Source organism: Arvicola amphibius, chromosome X, assembly GCF_903992535.2.
Source record: "Arvicola amphibius chromosome X, mArvAmp1.2, whole genome shotgun sequence".
NCBI classification, from domain to species: domain Eukaryota; kingdom Metazoa; phylum Chordata; class Mammalia; order Rodentia; family Cricetidae; genus Arvicola; species Arvicola amphibius.
The window spans coordinates 137,081,053-137,099,918 of NC_052065.1; the positions used below are offsets into that span (position 1 = coordinate 137,081,053).

The following is an 18,866-nucleotide window of genomic DNA, read 5'->3' on the forward strand; positions in this document are numbered from 1 at the left end:
GAAAAAGAAATGATCTTAAAGGTTATTCAAAGTATATATTTAAGTAATCTATGGTCCCATCAATTCATGTGATAGAATATCATGTAGTCATTCTTCTTTGTTTTGTTTTTTTGAGACAGAGTCTCTCTATGTTACTCTGACTGTCCTTAAATTCCATATGTAGACAAGGCTGAACTCAAACTCAAAGAGATCCATCTGCCTCTTTCTGATCCTAAGTGTGGAGGTGGGAGATGGAGGAGGATTAAAGACATGTGCAACCATGCCTAGATACATAGTCCTTCCTTCTTACTTAAGAAGTATTTGGATGATGTAAAAATATTTATTGCATAATACATAATTGAAGAGGTAGAATTATATATATTATATATGGTATAATTTCCAATATATAAAGGGAAAAACCAGGCAACAGATGAGGAATTTACATCAAAATGAAAATTATAGAATTATTTTCATCTCCTCAATTTTTATGTACTTTATTTTTTTTCAGATGGTAGAACATATTATTTTTCCCCACTGATGTACATGGTACTGTTACAAAAGGATATTTTCATACATGTACATATGAACATATTCCTCACACAGTCCTCTTCTATCTTCTCCTTCCTTCCCTCCTCTCTCCCACTGGTTATATTTGTTTCCATAGCCCATGTGTGCCCAGCCTTTTTACACTGTGACATGATGTTATCTACTAATGTTCACACTGAAGAACGGTACAACTGAGTTTCAAAAAATGCAAAAAAACCCTCCATAATGTTTTAAGTAAGTCTGTGATTTTGTGCCAGGACACGCTTATCTATATTTGGTTGCATGTGGGTTTGCAGGCTATAGGTTGAACCTAGACTAGTGGTTCTCAATCTTCCTAATGCTGTGATCCTTTAATATAGTTTCTCATGCTGTGGTGACCCCCAACCATAAAATTAATTTTGTTGCTACTTTATAACTATAATTTTGCTATAGCTATGAATAATAATGTGAATATCTATGTTTTATGATGGTCTTAGGAGACATGTGAAAGAGTCATTGAACTCCCCAAAGAGGTCTAGACCCACAGGTTGAGTACCACTGGCCTAGACAGTTTAACTTCTAATTTCATGCCATTTGTATATGTTATTTTTATAAACAGAAGCAAACCATATATACAGAACTTTTTGTAATTCCATTGTCCTTAACTTACCATAATGTTGTCTTCAACTTCTGCTCTTATATAAGGTCCCAACAACCCCAAATGTTCATTTAGTTCTCCCCGGTATAAGGGTTGACTAAAGGAGCCATCAGTAAATTCTTGAAAAACTACTTTCTTGAACTGAGGTGCATTGCCATTTTGATCCCTGGAGAAAAAGCAGAAGAAAAGTATTACTTTGATGGACCCATGAGAAAGGATGCCTCACACTTTTGCTTTTCCTGTATTTAAGATATGCTTGATAAAATTGGTGATAGATGATAAATGCAATGGTATAGGGAGGAAAGAAATAGAGATGAAAGATAATTTTCACAGGCAAAGGAAGTAGCTCACTTAGTAGAGTGTTTGCCAAGCATGCAGGGAGCCCTGGGCTCCATTTCCAATGCAGCATAAACTGGGTATGGTGGCTGTACCTCCACCACCTAGGAGGATGAAACAAAATAATCACTATAAACTTTAAGCCAGCTTGAGCTACACAGAAAATTTGAGAATAGCCTTAGGGACCTGAGACCCTTTTATAAGAAAAAAATTAATCTTCAGGTTTCTAGTTTGAACAAATAAATGCATAGTGATGCAGTTTTTCAAGATGGATAATCTTGAGGGGTAGATTTTGGTTTTGGTTATTCAACACTATGTGAACTAAATTGGCAAATGCCAAAAATCTAGAGGTAAGCAGTTCACAAAACTTCTATTTCCTGATTTTATTAGCTAGCTAAGAAATAATTTTCATGGTTGTAGTGGTTTGAAAATAAATGACACCTTAAGGAAGTGGCAGTAATAGGTGTGACTTTGTTGGAATAGGTCTGCCCTTATTGGAGGAAGTGAGTTACTCTTGGGGTGGGCTTTGAGGTCGCATATATATTTAAGGTATGCCCAGTGTTATAGTTCACTTTTTGTTGCCTGCAGAACAAGATGCAGAACTCTCAGCTTCTTCTCCAGCACCTTGCCTGTATGCATACCAACATGCTTCTCACCATGACAATAATAGACTAAACCTCTGAACTTGTAAGCTAGCTTCAACTAAATATTTTCTTTTATAAAGTTGCCATGGTCATGGTGTTTCTTCACAGCAACTGAAACTCTAACCAAAATAATGGCTAACCATTCCATCTCCTGTGAAATATTGTCTTAGGACTTTACTAGTATGTAAGTCCACTAAAAGGAGGATTTTTGTATATTTCGTCTATTGCTTCATTCCAGTATTTGGGACAGTATCTAATACAAGGCACATACAATCTACTGTGGAATGCTGAATAAATGTAGGCCTTAAAAATATAACTTAAATATAAGAAAGCTCAGTTTCTATTCCTTGGCTCCCTTTTAAAATTTTAAAAATAACATTTTAAAGTTCTGAACTAAAACATACATACACATAAATGTCTTCCATTCAGAAAGGCAGATATCTCCCAGAAAACTATATATTCCTTTCTGCTCAAATAATTACTGTGTGACAATGGTCCTGTACCCTATAAAGTTTTGTCACTTGTATTGGTTTAATAAAATGCTGATTGGACAGTAGCCAGGCAGGAAGTATAGGCAGAGTAACCAGAATAGGAGAATTCGGGGAAGAGGAAAGGCTCAGTCTACAGTTGCTACCTAGACATAGAGAAAGCAAGATGAGAATGCCTCACTGATAAAAGGTACAAAGCCTTATGGCTAACACAGACAAGAATTATGGGTTAATTTAAGATGTAAGAGTTACTTAATAAGAAGCCTAAGCTATTTGCCAAGTAGTGTTATAATTAATATAATTTCAGTGTGATTATTTCAGATCTGGGTGGTGCCAATGTGGGCAACTATATCCACATAAAACCTGAGAGAGCTTGGGAAATAATTCTAGACACAAAAGAATAGAGTTAAGCATGGCTTCTTGGTAACAACATTTTCTCACATGGACTCTGTTTGCTAGAGGCAGGCATGTCTCATTTAAGAGAGGTTTCCTGACTCAGTTTTAGCTGCAAAAACCTTGCAGCTCTTTTAAGAGGTTCCCACCAATAAACACTTAAATTGTGTTTATGAATAGCCAACAACATGCTTCTTGGTGATGACAGGATCTTGAAACTCTATAGAATTGTTGTGGCAATAAACATGGCTCCTGCTAGTGCCTCTGCCATGAAGCTAGACTCTCAGAAAGCTAAAGAATGGGGTGGATCCAGCCATCAAAGCCACAGCTTTAATCCTAGCCATATCACTTAGTAAATTAGAAAAAGAGAGATATACAATAAGAATAGATTCAGACCAAAAAAAAAACTCTAAGTGGTTTTCAGTGTGCTTAAAATATATGTAGGTTTAAGAGAGAAAAGAAAAAAGATAAGACTTAAAAAACAAACAAAGAGAGTAGTTGGGTATGGTGGCACACTCCTTTAATCTCAGCACTTGGGAGGCACAGGCAGGTGGATCTCTGTAAATTCAAGGTCAGCTTGGTCTACAGAGTGAGTTTCAGTACAGTCAAAGATACACAGAGAGACCCCATCTCAAAAAAACAAAAGTAAAAAATAAAATAAAAGAAATAGAGTTTAAAATAAAGCCACGTAAAGATGAAAAATACAAGAGAATCTGAATACTGTATGCTATTGTGTTGTCTTTAAATTGTTTGATGGCTGAGGAAGGAGCAACAGCTGCTAAAAGATATTTGATTGCAAATACTGCTGGATTAATCCAATATATGTATTTTGAAAATGCCTTGACTTTAAAATTTAAGTCAAAAGATATGTTACAATGCAAAAAATTTTCTTTTGTTTCCACAGGAAATGAGAGTTTGTGGGTTCATTCTGGGTTAAGAAAAATCAAGTTTGAAAAATCTCCAGTAGGAGTGAATGGCCCAGATGATCTAACATTTCAGAGGACCTCTGTTGGAGTTTCCTCTGAGTTCTGCATCCAGAACAGCCTCAAGATTGCTGGCTGGGATGATCGAGACTCACAGAATATTCCAGTCAGGACTTGACCATAAACCCTAAATTTTCTTTAGGTCCCCATAAGATTATCAATGCCCCCAACCAGCAGGAAGATGCCTAAAAAACTATGCCCACGTTTCCAAAAATGGAATATGAATATTGTCTTTGTTTAGAGTGTTGGTTACAAGTTGCTATGGATAACTGTCAGGAAAAAAAGCTAAACAAAAGAGATTAGGTTCAGAGTTTTTGTTATGAAAAGAAAAAAATAACAGAGGAAGTACTGTGGTGCAATGCTCTTGTACCCTGTAAAGATTGGTCACTTGTATTGGTTTAATAAAACGCAGATTGGCCAGTAGCCAGCAGGAAGTATAGGTGGGGTGACCAGACTAGGAGAATTCTGGGAAGAGGCTCAGTCTCCAGTCACCAGACAGACACAGAGGAAGCAAGATAAGAATGCCTCACTGATAAAAGGTACCAAAGCATGTGGCTAACACAGACAAGAATTATGGGTTAATTTAAGATGTAAGAGTTAGTTAATGAGAAGCCTGAATGAATAGGCCAAATATTTTATAATAAGTGTAGGCTTCTGTGTTTTTCTGGGACTGAATGGCTGCAGGACTGGAAAGGACAGAAACATCTGTCAACACACACTACTATCTCTCCACTAAAGTTAACTAATATTCTGATATTTATAATAATCTTATTTCTTTGTTTTTTATAAGCTTATTTCTTCTAATCATGTATTCTTAAAGAAAATGTCCATTTTTGCTTGTTTCTTTATGTATTTAAGGTGCAACTGTGTACATATCCTTGTTTTTTTCTTACACTAAGCATTACAATTGAGACATGCATCTATGTTGTAATTTTAGATTATATACTATCTCTTATTCACAGCACTGTTGTATTGTATTCCATTAGATTAACATACTCCAATTGTGGGCATATGAGTTACTACTAAATTTAGGACTTGTAAATAGTCCTGCTATGAACCTTCAGGCATATGTCTTTGGTGCACAAATTTATATATTTCCTTTGGTCACACATCCAGGAGTTGAATTGCTGGACAGGCATATTTTAGACTTTGTAGATACTGCTACACTGCTTTCTAAATTAGCTGTTATATTTCCCACTTTTAACAACAATAAAATGTAGGAGTTCCATTTGCTACAAATATTCATAAATTCTTGACCACAGTTTTACATTTTGGGCATTCTGGTTGTTGCATAGTAGTGTCTCATTGTAGTTTTATTTTATGTTTCCAGGATCAATAAGGTGATGCGTTTTTCCATTCTATAGCTAATATTCTCATTCTCTTTGGCATACTTTTTGATGCACATCATCAATTTCGTAACTTTATTCATTTTAATTATTTTAAAAGATTTCTTTTTATTTATGTGCATATACATCTCTCGGTGTATGTTACATGCATATAAGTGTCCATGGAAGCCAGGAGAGGGTTCCAGAACTCTTGGAACTGGAGTCACAGGCAATTATTATCTGTCATTTGGGTTCTGGGATCAACACTCAGGTCCTCTGCAAAAGCAGCAAGTGCTCTTAAATGCTGAGTCACCTCTCCAGCTTCAAGTTCATATTTTTAAAACAGTGAAATGGATTTTATATTAGCTAATCTTTTGTGTATCTTGAGTTAATGATTTTTATTTGTCCACTCTGAGATTAATACATCCTGTTTTCTTCTTATATATTTATGGCTTTATCTTTTCATGTAATGGCTTTGTTTCAAGGTAGGATTTCTCTTTATTGACTCTGATGGAAGCATTTTGACATACTATGATGTAAGAAGTCAGTTCATTCAGGTCATTTTTCACTTTTAGTGATATCACTTAATTCTATAAACTCTTATTTAGATTAACTGCAGGCTTATAGTCATCTAAGAAGGCAAGCCTATATTCTTCTTAAGGCTATATAATAGTTCATCTGAACCAGCTCAGGGAGATATGGAGATAGTAATTAATTAAGCATGCAGGTGGGGTGTGAAGAACTTAGTCTACTTCCATGAGTCATCACCAAGTCTCAACCTGATGGAGCAGCTCGTGGGTTTACTACTGTTATGTAGTGTTTTGTAACCTGATTTTTATCCCATCATCATCACCTTTCCATTTCACTATATTTTTTATCTTGAATAATATTTAGTACATTTCAAAACTTTTTTGTAAAAACATACTATAATAAACAAGATTCATGGATTAGAGCTGAATATGAGGGAAAAGAGGAGTTGGGAATTATTTCAAAGTTTGAGGTCTAAATAAATGAAATGAAGGAATGGCCATTGATAATATGATTAGGAGCTGGACTGATGGTACAGCAGTTCAGAGCATTTGTTGTTCTTGCAGAGGACCAAAATTTAAGTCCTAGAACCCATATGGTGGCTCACAACTATCTGTAATCATAGTTCCAAGGGATTGATATCTTTTGATCTCTGTGAGCATCAGGTATGCATATGGTGCACATATATACATGCAGGAAAACATTTAAACACATAAAATACAATAATTTAAAATATTTAAAAATTTATAATATTATTGATAATACCAATCTAGTGGAGAGGGAGAAACTGACTGTATAAGAAAGAAAAAGAGGAGCTTCTAGAGCAGAGGTTCTCAACCTGTGGATGGTGACCCCATTGGGGGTAGCATATCAGATATCCTGCATATCAGATATTTATATTATGGTTTATAACAATTTATAACAGTAGCAAAATTACAGTTTTAAAATAACAACAAAATAATTTTATGGTTGGGGGTCACAATAATATGAGGAACTGCATTAAAGTCTCACAGTATTAGGAAGGTTAAGAACCACTATTGTATAGAAACATTTTTTAAGCGAGGGAAAGGAATGAGGTAAAGTCCAAAACTTGTATGGTGGGCTTTATATAGAAGCATAGATGATCCACTTATTAGCAGTTATAATGCTTTCTCCAGGGCCTGTATTGTGTGCATTGACTGCTCAATTCTGCTACCCTAATGCCCTGAATACCTTGAACTTTACACTGTACTCCAGTAATACTTGTTTTTGTGCCTTAAAAGCGTTAAACATGTCACATTCTTAGAGCCTTTGTATTTTTCTCTCTGTCTTTTCTGAGCTCCATCAATTGACCTCATTTTCTTTAGGTCTCAGCTCCTCAAAAAGGATTTCTTTGACTATCAGGGTTGAAGTAACCTACCACTCATTGTTCTGTATTATTTTCTGAAGAGCACCCTTGAAATTATTTTAATTCTTTCTCTCTCTTTTTTGTGTTTTGATTTTTTTTCAAGACAGAGTTTCTCTGTAGTCCTGACTGTCCTGGAACTTGCTTTGTAGACCAGGCTGGCCTCAAACTCATGAGATCCTCCTGCCTCCACCTCCCAAGTGCTGGGATTCAAAAAGAATGCACCACCACTGCCAGGCCAATTCTTTCTCTTTTTTTATTTGTGTCTAGATGTATGCACATTTGTGAAGGCTGGGGATCAACCTTGGGTGTCATTCCTCAGGAGCCACACACATTGTTTTTTGAGATGGGTGTCTCTCACTGATTCTGGAGCTTATCAATTAAGGCAAGGTGGCTGGCCAGTGGCCCCCTGCGAGACATCTGCCTGCTAGTTTCTGAATTTCCAGCACTAGGATTACAAGTATGTGTTACCATATTCTTTTTAAGATTTATTTTTATTATTTTGAAAATTGTGTTTATGTGCATATGCATGTATGTACACATGCGTGCATGCATATGGAAATCTGTGCATTTGAGGGTGTGCATCCATGGAGACCAGAAGAGAGTAACAGATCTCTGGGAGCTGAAGTTATAGATATTAGTCACCTGACACGGGTGCTGGAAACTGAACTTGAGTCCTCTGCTGAACTTAGGTCTTTACGTTTTCATGTCATGCACTTTATTGACTAAGCCATTGCCCTAGTCCTCCCTTAATTGTTTTTTTACTAGTTGTTCTCTCTTGTTCTAAGGGAAGGTAAGCTCTTGCTATGCTGTACTCAGGTGTCTGCAATAGTATCTGTCATACAGTAGGTGTTGTTATATTTGCTGACTGATTGTTCTTATGCCTTTCCTCTAAATTTGCCTTTGCTTTCTTTTCTCCAGCACAACCTCCTTTGGCTCTCTTAAAATCAATTGATTCATTTTTCTTTTGGATTTCCCATATTTTAGAAAACATTCCTATGTATACCTTCAACTTCTTTACCATACACTTCACTTCTACTTTCAGGGATTTCATTAAAAGATTCCTCTTGCAGCTCATAGGGTTGATGGACAATGATGACATTTTATAAAATCATTTTAACACCTAGAATATCAAAGGTCACAATAGCATAGAAAAAAACCAATAGATACAAACCTGTTTTGTAGAACATGGGGAGATGTACTCATTCCATAATCCCAGAGCCGCTCCACAGCTGCAATAAAATAATGCCGTGTCTTCTGTTGAAAGCTGCGGGGATCCTGCTTTATATCTTCACCATAAATGTCAAAATCCTCATTTGTTTCAACAGTGATAGAATCATAATCAGTTGCTTCTTGTTCTGACTGAAAAGCACTAAGTTCCCTTTGATGGCGTTTCAAGACTGGTGGGCTTTGAGAGCACAATTTTTGAGTCTGACCTTGCTTTACCCAAGAGGCTTCTTTTGGGGGACAATTTTGTTTCTCATTTGCCACTACTGAATGATTCTTTTCATGAGGGCTCAGAGACAAAATGGTATCCTCTCTCTTAATGGGTATAATTTCTGGTAACTTCTCTTTGGATTTCCACTTATCTTTTGGTATCTGTAAAGTATGGTGGCCCAGAAGTTTAGAGGGAGTCTTTTCAGAGCTCTCTCTTATTCCTTTCAGACTTTCCACATGTCTCTTTGTTTCCTGTGTTTTCTGAAGAAAGACCTCTTTCATGAGATCCAGGTGTCCAGGAAATTCATGGCTAGTTTTTTTAGGCAAAAGTTCTTTTTCATGAATGGAAATTTGAGGAAGCAATTCAACTTTGTCAGATTCTTCAGGCAAGACTGGTTTCAAGAGAACAATGTCCCCAAGTTTCTTACATGTGACTGAGTTTGTATTACTTGTCCCTGGGAAGGCAAATTTTCCTTGGTTTATGATCCTCTCCCATGGTAAGATGGCTAAAGAAGAGTTATTTCTCTTGGTTTCTTTTAAGAAATGACTACTTTTTTGAACTCTAGAACTTTTTGTCTTAATTTCATAAGTGTAGGATGATGCTAGAACATGAAAAAATTTGTCTTGAAATGGGATTCTCTTGAGATCTGTTGGTAGAAATGCTGAAGTTTTTATAATGTGTGATCCAGAACTATTTTTCTGAGTGGTGCTTTTAATCATTGTAGAATCCAATAAGGGAGACTGAATAATAGACTTTTCCCCTTCCTTGCTGTGATCTATCTGTGTAATAATACTCTTTGTCAAATAGTTCATAGTTTGAGGCCATTGAGTTGAGGCACTGAGTCTGAATTGTCCCAAAGCTCGTTTACTACGTTGAGTAATCATATTCTTCTGGTTTGGATAGTTCTTTACTGCTTCTCTAGTTTTATTTACCAAGCCTTCTGAATTTGTTTCCTCATTCTCCCTTCTTTTAAAGAAATGGGCCATCTGAATCTCTACTGTATTTGTTGAGTTGTTTAATGAGCTGATGTCTTGAAGTATTGGTGCAGGTATCTCTTCATCTAAACTTATATTTTGCCTACTGCCTAGAAAGAAAATGTCTTTCAGGAAATTTTTAGAACCAGTTGCTATGTGTACCTGAGGCAAAATTACTTTTTCTTCGATTGATGCTTCCTTTTCTATCTCTTCCTGAATATCTTTTTCTTGATTGTACCTATCATTTTCTTGTATATTAGGCAAGGTGATAAGAAATATACTCATGTTGCTTGAAAAAACCCTATGCTTGAGTCCTGTGTCCTTTGTGAATCCATCCTGTTCTAGTATCACTTTCTTCTTCTCTGACAAGAAATTCTGATTTTTCACAGACTTTTCTAACATTAAATATACTAATTGCTTTAGACTAGGCCCTTGCTCAGAGTTCAAGGAGTTATTTACATTGGTCTGCTTCATCCAATTTGCTGATTCTGGCAACATCATCTTGAAAAATGGCATGATTGTACTTTCTTTATCCTGTGTAATAGAAGCTTTATCTTTTTGGAGAAATATTTCTTTATTTTTTGATGAGGCACTTCTATTTAGCATATGCTTCAGTCTCAAATTTGTAGTATTTTTGCCTGAAAGTGCTCCATCATGGATCAAAGGTGTTAATCCTTGAATTTTACTATTGATTTTTAATACAGTATCTTGCAAGACTGCGGTACTATTCTCAATTGATGCTGGGCTGTCAATGTGAACTTTTCCATTAGTGGTTGAATGATTATATGTCTCATTTGTTTTCATCAAAGAGATATTATCTTTGAATAAAGTATTATCTTTGGCTAACAAAGCAATCCCATAAAATCTCTTCTCTTTGAGTAATCTATCATTCTCTATTGATGATATATTATCTCCTAGTGAACTTTCTTGATTATTTATTAAAGTTGCATCTAACAAGTTGGAATCACTATTTCCTTCACTAATGCTCAGAGGTGCACGAGATCTAATAAAGGGATGTGTTTTTTTACCAAATGAAATGGTGCTTAATTTACTAATAAAGTGAACTGGCATACCTGGAGATTCTGAATAATCTGTCTCTTCAGAAATTGTTGTCCAGTTATCTGACAGAATTGTTGTGGTCATTAGATTATTTTGCAAACTAGAAACTTGCAAATCAAATTTCTTCCACTTTACATCTATAGTTGTCTCCAAACTTTTATTTGAGCTTAACTGGCAGTCTGGCTCAGGAGTAAATACTATTTTCCCACTTTGATGATGTTTTGACCTGACTTGGGCCTCTTTAGAAGAGTCTTCATTGCTGTCTATTGCATCAAGTGAATGATCATCAGGAATAGCTTCATAGATGGCTTTTTGGTTATCTAATAAGGATAAACTATGTGGAGTAGGATGACTCTGTCCCAAAAGCATCAACAAGTCACTAGAGGAGACACTTTGCACTTTAAATATCTCTGCTGTCTCTGCAAACTGAGGCTTAATCTTCTCTACATAATTTTCTAGAATTGTTGTGGCTGTGAATTTTTTTTCCCTAGTGTTAGGATGATTTGAATTTTGGAAAAAGCTTCTGGGCTCAATGATGTTGTCATTCACCAACTGTGTTGGAATATCTTCATATATTTCTCCATAATAATCACTAATACTCTTGTCACAACTAGAAACTTTCAGCAAGGCTGTCATACCTCTCTTCCGAAAGTCAGAATTATGACATCCCAAGACCCATAAACCTGAAAATGAGAAAAAATAAAACTGCAGTTACTCATAACCCAGGTTCTAGGTAATTTCTGTATTGGGGTTCTCTCTTATTTCTAGACAAATGAAGAAATGCTATTCAAGACAATTATATTATAGGTTATTTGGTCAAATCCTCTCCATATATAATAATCCAACAAAGACAGTAAAAGTCATTATTGCATTGCTGCTACTGTGCTATGGATGTTTCTGATCAATCACAAGAAAGAGATATTGAGGGCTATTGAGAGTGTTCAGTGGGTAAAAATGTTTGCTGCCAAGCCTGATGACCTGAGTGCAATTCTTAGAATCCACATAGTAGAAGGAGAGAATTGAGTCCTGCAGTTGGCCTCTTACCTTTACACCTGTAATATGACATATGTGCCCACACACATATGCACACATTAAAGTAACAAATATAATAAAAAGCATTTGCAATATTCAATGATGTAACATTTAACTATTTCTAATGCAGATATTCTCAAGAAGTAATTATAGAATTTTTCTCAATAAAATAGTGGAGTGCTGATCAGTTATAGAAACCAGGAACAAGGTTTTAATTCTGAGGTGTAGAAAAGTCCCAAGATGATAATTCAGCCTCAGGTTTAGAAAGAATGATCCCAGAGTTGAGGGCATTCAGACTATAATACATTGTGCTTTCATTCTCTATGGTGTGTGCTCAGTTGTGCATGCTATGCCATAGTGCATGTTTGTAGGTCAGAGGTCAACTTCTGGTGTCAATACATGTGTTGCCCGCCACTTTGTTTAAGATAAGATCTGTCTGTTTTCTTTTGCATATGCCAGGCTAGATGGCCTGTATGCTTCTGAGGATTCTCCTGTCTTAGATTCTTACCTTGCTGTAGGAACACTGGGATTATGGATGCATGTTATCATGCCTTGCTTTTCATTTATATTTAGTTGTAGTTGTAATGCAAGAAGATTGCTGTATTACAAAAGTCAGGCAATGCAGTTTAACTAAAGACAATAGTCTCTTCCTTTTCTACTTCTCTCTCACTTTGAAACCAGGCCTGTGTAAGCCCTGACTGACCTAAAACTCACTATTTAAATCAGGATAGCCTCAAACTCAGAAATCTGCCCCCACCCAGTCTCCTGTATGCTTAATTAAAGGAAGGCATTAACACACCCCACCCTTAACCAAAGTATCTCTAGATTAGTATTCTAAATCCAAGTAAAAAAAATTGCATGTCTGTAATCTCAGAGGGTTGGGATGCAGAAACAAGCAGATCCCTATAGTTCATTGGCCATCCCACCTAGTCAATCAATGAACTCCAAGTTCAATGAGAGACTGTCTAAAAAAGCAAGGTAGAATTAAGAAGGAAAACCTTATCAGATCTGGAAAACTTATTATTTAAGTAAGTGTATTCATCTAAGAATGGTTTTATAACTATGGCCCGAAAAGAACATTGCAAGCCAGATGCAAAATGAATATTATATGAAATTAAAATAAAGGTTTGTGAGGTCCCTGGCCAGCAAGGGGCCCTGATCCTGTACCAGAAGAGCCATCGGAGAAGTGAGTGTGTGCCAGACCAGCCGGCCAGATGCACACCCCGGAAAGGGAGCATAGGCACCCTCCAATCCCCTAAACTTTTTGGCCATTCAGCGGGGGCTTCTCTCCTGAGCTACTGCCTTTCTCTTCTTATCCCATCCCAGTTTGTACCCAGGTACCCCTTCCCATCTTCAGGGTCATAGGATCCCCCAACTCAGCCGGCTTCGGGGCTGAGGGTCTGGGGACAAGGTGGTGAGTGCAACTGCTGCAGGCATTTAACTTTGTTCCTCTGAGTCTGCACCCAGCAAACCTGCCCTTTTGTCTACGTGGCCCCTGGCCAGCAAGTGGCCCTGATCCTGTACCAGAAGATCCATCTGGAGGGCCTACTTCAGGGTGGAGAGGATCTGAGAGACAACTCCAGTGCTTAGGGGACCTAAGAGAGGGCAGACCAAGAAAAACCCCCAAGTACACAGGTAGCCACAGCAAAGATTGGACCAAGCCACCAAGACTCTCCTTACAGAATTTGAAGGAAGAGATGGGCAGGTGCCAATGCAAGAATTCCTCCAACAGTCTGAAAAACAACATGATAACACCAGAATCCAGCGAACATACAACAGGAAGACTTGAACACCCTAATCCAGAGGAAGTAGAAGAAATAGACTTAAGATGTAACATTATAAAAATGTTAGAGACCATTAAACAAGATGTGAAAAACCCTTTTAAAGAAATAAGATGAAGAAAAGTTAGAAAAAAATGAATGAATCCCTTAATGATACCGAAGAAAACCAAGAAAAAGCAATCAAACAGGTAAGGGAAACAGTTCAAGACCTGAAAACTGAAACGGAGGCAATGAAGAAAAAACAAATTGAGAGATGGCAGGATATGGAAAATCTGGGTAAATGAACAGAAACTACAGAGACAAGTATAACCAACAGAATACAAGAGATAGAAGAAAGGATCTCAGATGCTGAAGATACTATAGAGGAAATAAACGCACTGATCAAAGAAAACAGCAAATCCAACAAAATCTTGTCACAAAACATCCAGGAAATCTGGGACACCATGAAAAGACCAAACCTAAGAATAATAGGGATAGAAGAAGGAGAAGAATTATAGCACAAAGGCTTAGAAAATATATTCAACAAAATTATAGAAGAAAACTTTCCCAACCTAAAGAAGGATATTCCTATGGAAGGTACAAGAAGCTTATAGAACACCAAATAGACTGGATCAAAAAAAATCCCCTTGCCATATAATAATCAAAACAAAAAAACATATAGAATAAAGAAAGAATATTAAGAGCTTCAAAGGAAAAAGGTCAAGTAACATATAAACGGAAACCTATCAGAATTACACCTGACTTCTCTATAGAAACCATGAAAGCCAGAAGGTCTTGGATAGAGGTGCTGCAGAAACTGAGAGACCATGGATACAAGCCCAGACTACTATACCCAGACAAGCTTTCTTTCACCATCAATGGAGAAAACAAAATATTCCAGGATAAAAGCAAATTTAAACAATATGTAGCCACAAACCCAGCCTTACAGAAAGAACTAGAAGGAAAATCACAACCCAGGGAACCCAACAACACCCACAATAACACAAATATCTGATAACCCTCCACCAACACAACTCAAAGAAGGGAAACACACAAACTCTACCACCAAAAACAAACAAACAAATAAAAAAACAAACTGGAGTTAAAAAACACTGGTCATTATTATGACTTAATATAAATGGACTGAATTCACCTATAAAAAGGCACAGGTTAAGAGAATGGATATGAAATCAGGATCCAACATTCTGCTGTTTACAAGAAACACACCTCAACCACAAAGACAGACATTTACTCAGAGTAAAGGGTTGGGAAAAGGTTTTTCAATCAAACGGACCAAAAAAACAAGCAGGTGTGGCTACACTAATATCTAACAAAATTGACTTCAAACTAAAATCAATCAGAAGAGATGGAGAGAGACATTTTATACTCATAACAGGAACAATTCATCAGGATGAAGTCTCAATTCTGAATATCTATGCCCCTAATATAAAAGCACCCACATATGTAAAAGAAACATTACTAGAACTCAAATCACATATCAAACCCCACACACTAATAGTAGGAGACTTCAACACTCCACTCTCACCAAAGGACAGGTCAACCAGACAGAAACCTAACAGAGAAATAAGAGAACTAACAGAGGTAATGAATCAAATGGAATTAACAGACATCTATAGAACATTCCATCCAAATAGGGAAATATATACCTACTTCTCAGCATCTCATGGAACCTTCTTGAAAACTGATCACATACTCGGTAACAAAACAAACTTTCACAGATGTAGTGATGTGACGAGCAGGCCTGCTTTTCATCCTGCCCGCCATTCTGTAGAAGGAGCTGCAGGCAGGCCTGCTTTTCGTCCCGCCCAGCTCCCGGCCACCGGCTAGCTTATGCCCCAAAATAACAACACACAAACTGTATTCATTTAAACACTGCCTGGCCCATTAGTTTCAGCCTCTTATTAGCTAATTCTCACATCTTTGATTAAACCATATTTAGTAATCTGTGTAACACCATGAGAGGTGGCCTACCGGGAAGATTCTGGCCTATGTCCATCTTGGGTCAGAGCTTCATTGCATCTGTCTCAGAGAGGAGAGGCATAGCGATTGACTAACTTCCCTTTTTCCCAGCATTCTGTTCTGTCTATTCCACCCACCTATGTTCTGACCTATCAGGCCAAGCAGTTCCTTTATTAATTAACCAATGAAATCAACAGATTGATAGAAGACCTTCCTCCATCACACAGATACAAAAAAATTTAGTAACCAGCTGTGTCTTATCAGATCATCATGGAATAAAGTTAGAATTTAACAAGAATTCTACCCCCAGAAAGCCTAGGAACTCATGGAAACTGAACAGTCAACTACTGAACCACCCTTGGGTCAGGGAAGAAATAAAGAAAAAAATTAAAGTCTTCCTCAAATTCAATGAAAATAAAGACACAACATACCCAAACCTATGGGACACTATGAAAGCAGTGCTAAGAGGAAAGTTCATAGCACTAAGTGCCCACATTAAAAAAAAAAATGGAGAAAGCTCACCATTAGAGACTTAACAGCACAGCTGAAAGCACTGGAAAAAAAAAGAAGCAGACTTACCCAGGAGGAGTAGAAGACTGGAAACAATCAAACTGAGGGCTGAAATCAACAAAATAGAAACACAGAAAATAATACAAAGAATCAATGAAACAAAGAGCTGGTTCTTTGAGAAATTCAACAAGACTGACAAACCCCTATCCAAACTAATCAAAAGGCAGAGAGAGAACATACAAATTAACAAGATCAGAAATGAAAAGGGGGACATAACCACAGACACTGAGGAAATTCAGAGAATCATTAGGTCATACTACAAAAGACTATATGCCACAAAGTTGGAAAATGGACTTGTTTTTAGATAAATACCATATACCAAAAGTAAATCAAGCCCAGGTGAACAACTTAAATAGACCTATAAATTGTGAGGAAATAGAAGCTGTCATAAAAAACGTCCAAACCAAAAAAGCCCAGGACCAGATGGGTTTAATACAGAATTTTACTAAAACTTCCAAGAAGAGCTGATACCTATACTCCTTAATGTGTTTCACATAATAGAAACAGAAGAGTCATTGCCAAACTCTTTTTATGAAGCTATAGTTACCCTGATACCAAAACCACACAAAGACTCAACCAAGAAAGAGAATTAGAGACCAATCTCACTCATGAACATCGACACAAAAATATCAATAACATACTGGCAAACCAAATCCAAGAACACATCAACAAAATTATCCATTATGATGAAGTAGGCTTCATCCCAGAGATGCAGGGCTGCTTCAATATATGAAAATCTATCAATGTAATCCATCATATAAATAAACTGAAAGAAAAAAGTATGATCATTTCATTAGATGCTGGAAAAGCATTTGATAAAATTCAACACCCCTTTATGATAAATGTCTTGGAGAGATTAGGGATACAAGGATCATACCTAAATATAATAAAAGCAATATACAACAAACCAGGAGCTAACATCAAATTAAATGGAGAGAAACTTAAAGCCATTCCACTAAATTCAGGAACAAGACAAGGCTGTCCACTCTCTCCATACCTCTTCAATATAGTGCTTGAAGTTCTGGCAATAGTAATAAGACAACATAAGGAGATCAAGGGGATTCGAATTGGAAAAGAAGTCAGACTTTCGTTATTTGCAGATGATATGAGAGTATACATAAGCGACCCCAAAAACTCTACCAAAGAACCCCTACAGCTGATAAATAACTTCAGTAATGTGGCAGGATACAAGATCAACTCAAAAAAAAACCAATCAGTAGCCCTCCTATACACAAAGGATTGAGAAGCAGAGAAAGAAATCAGAGAAACTTCACCTTTCATGATAGCCAAAATAGCATAAAGTATCATGTGGTAACACTAACCAATGAAGTGAAAGATCTATTCAATGAGAACTTTAATACTTTGAAGAAGGAAACTGAATAGGACACCAGAAAATAGAATGATCTCCCATGCTCTTGGATGGATAGGATCAACATAGTAAAAATGGCAATTTTACCAAAGGCAATCTATAAATTCAATGCAATCCCCATCAAAATCCCAACAAAATTCTTCACAGACCTTGAGAGAACAATAATCAACTTTATATGGAAAAACAAAAAAACCCAGGATAGCCAAAACAATCCTTTACAATAAAGGAACTTCTGGAGGCCATTACCATCCCTGACAGAACCTGGAAACAACCTAGATGCCCCTCCATGGAAGAATGGATAAAGAAAGTGTGGAATATATACACATTAGAATATTATATATATACTCAGCAGTAAAAAACAATGACATCTTGAATTTTGCATGCAAATGGATGGAAATATAAAACACTATCCTGAGTGAGACCCAAAAAGATGAATATGGTATGTACTAACTCATTAGTGGACTCTAGCCATAAACAAAGGACATTGAGCCTATAGTTCACAAGCCTAGAGAAGCCAAGTAACAAGGTGAACTCAAAGAAAAACATATATAGATCCTCCTGGAAATTGGAAGCAAACAAGATTGCAGGGCAAAAGTTGGGATCATGGGGGTGAGAGTGGGGTTGGGGATTGGGGTGGGGGAGGGGTCAGGGGAAGGGGAGAGGGGGAGAGGGAAGGAAGCCATTTTAGGGTTGGCAAGAGACTTGGCTCTAGAGGGGATCCCAGGTGTCCATGGGGATGTCCCCAGCTAGGTCGTTGGGCAGCAGAGGAGAGGGCACCTGAACTGGCCTTGCCCCACTATCACACTGATGATTATCTCGAATATCACCATAGAATCTTTGTCCAGAGACAGATGGAGATAGAGACAGAGACCCTCATCAAAGCAACAGACTGAGCTCCCAAGGTCCAGTTGAAGAAAAAAAGGAGGGAGAAGATGAACAAGGAAGTCAGGAGGGCAAGGGGTGTGCCCACCCACTGAGACAGTGAGCCTATTCTAATGGGAGCTCACCAAATCTAGCTGGACTGGGACTGAATGAGCATGTGATCAAACCGGACTCTGATTGTGGCTGGCAAAGGGGGCTGACTGAGAAGCCATTGATAAAGGCACTGGGACTTGTTTTTACTATATGTACTGGCTTTTTGGGACCCTAGTCTATTTGGTTGCACAGCTTTCCTAGGCCTGGATGTAGTAGGGAGGGCCTTGGACTTCCCACAGGGCAGGGTTCCCTGCCCTCTCTCAAGCAGTGAGGGTGAGGGAGGAGGGCATGTGGGGGAGCGGGAGGGGAATGGGAGGAGGGGAGGAACTGTAAATTTTTGAATGGAAAAAATTAAAAAAGAAAGAAATTAAAATGAATTCTAGAAGTTAACAAAACTGGAAAACTAGGAGGGAAAACAGTAAAAAAAATACCCAATAGAACAAACAAAAACAACATTACATGTGAA

The 18,866-nt window shown here is 37.3% G+C and overlaps 1 protein-coding gene across 4 annotated transcripts in view; it reads right to left on the reverse strand.

Moving 5' to 3' along the window:
- The window catches only part of F8 (coagulation factor VIII), a 159,820-nt gene that overhangs the window by 73,338 nt on the left and 67,616 nt on the right, over positions 1–18,866 (reverse strand). For all 4 annotated transcript variants that reach the window (XM_038316790.1, XM_038316788.1, XM_038316787.1 and 1 more), the window contains 2 exons: positions 8,418–11,397; positions 1,175–1,328 (listed from right to left, as the gene is read on the reverse strand). In XM_038316790.1, the coding sequence (XP_038172718.1) occupies positions 1,175–1,328; positions 8,418–11,397 (3,134 nt within the window). The remainder of the gene's footprint in view (positions 1–1,174; positions 1,329–8,417; positions 11,398–18,866) is intronic.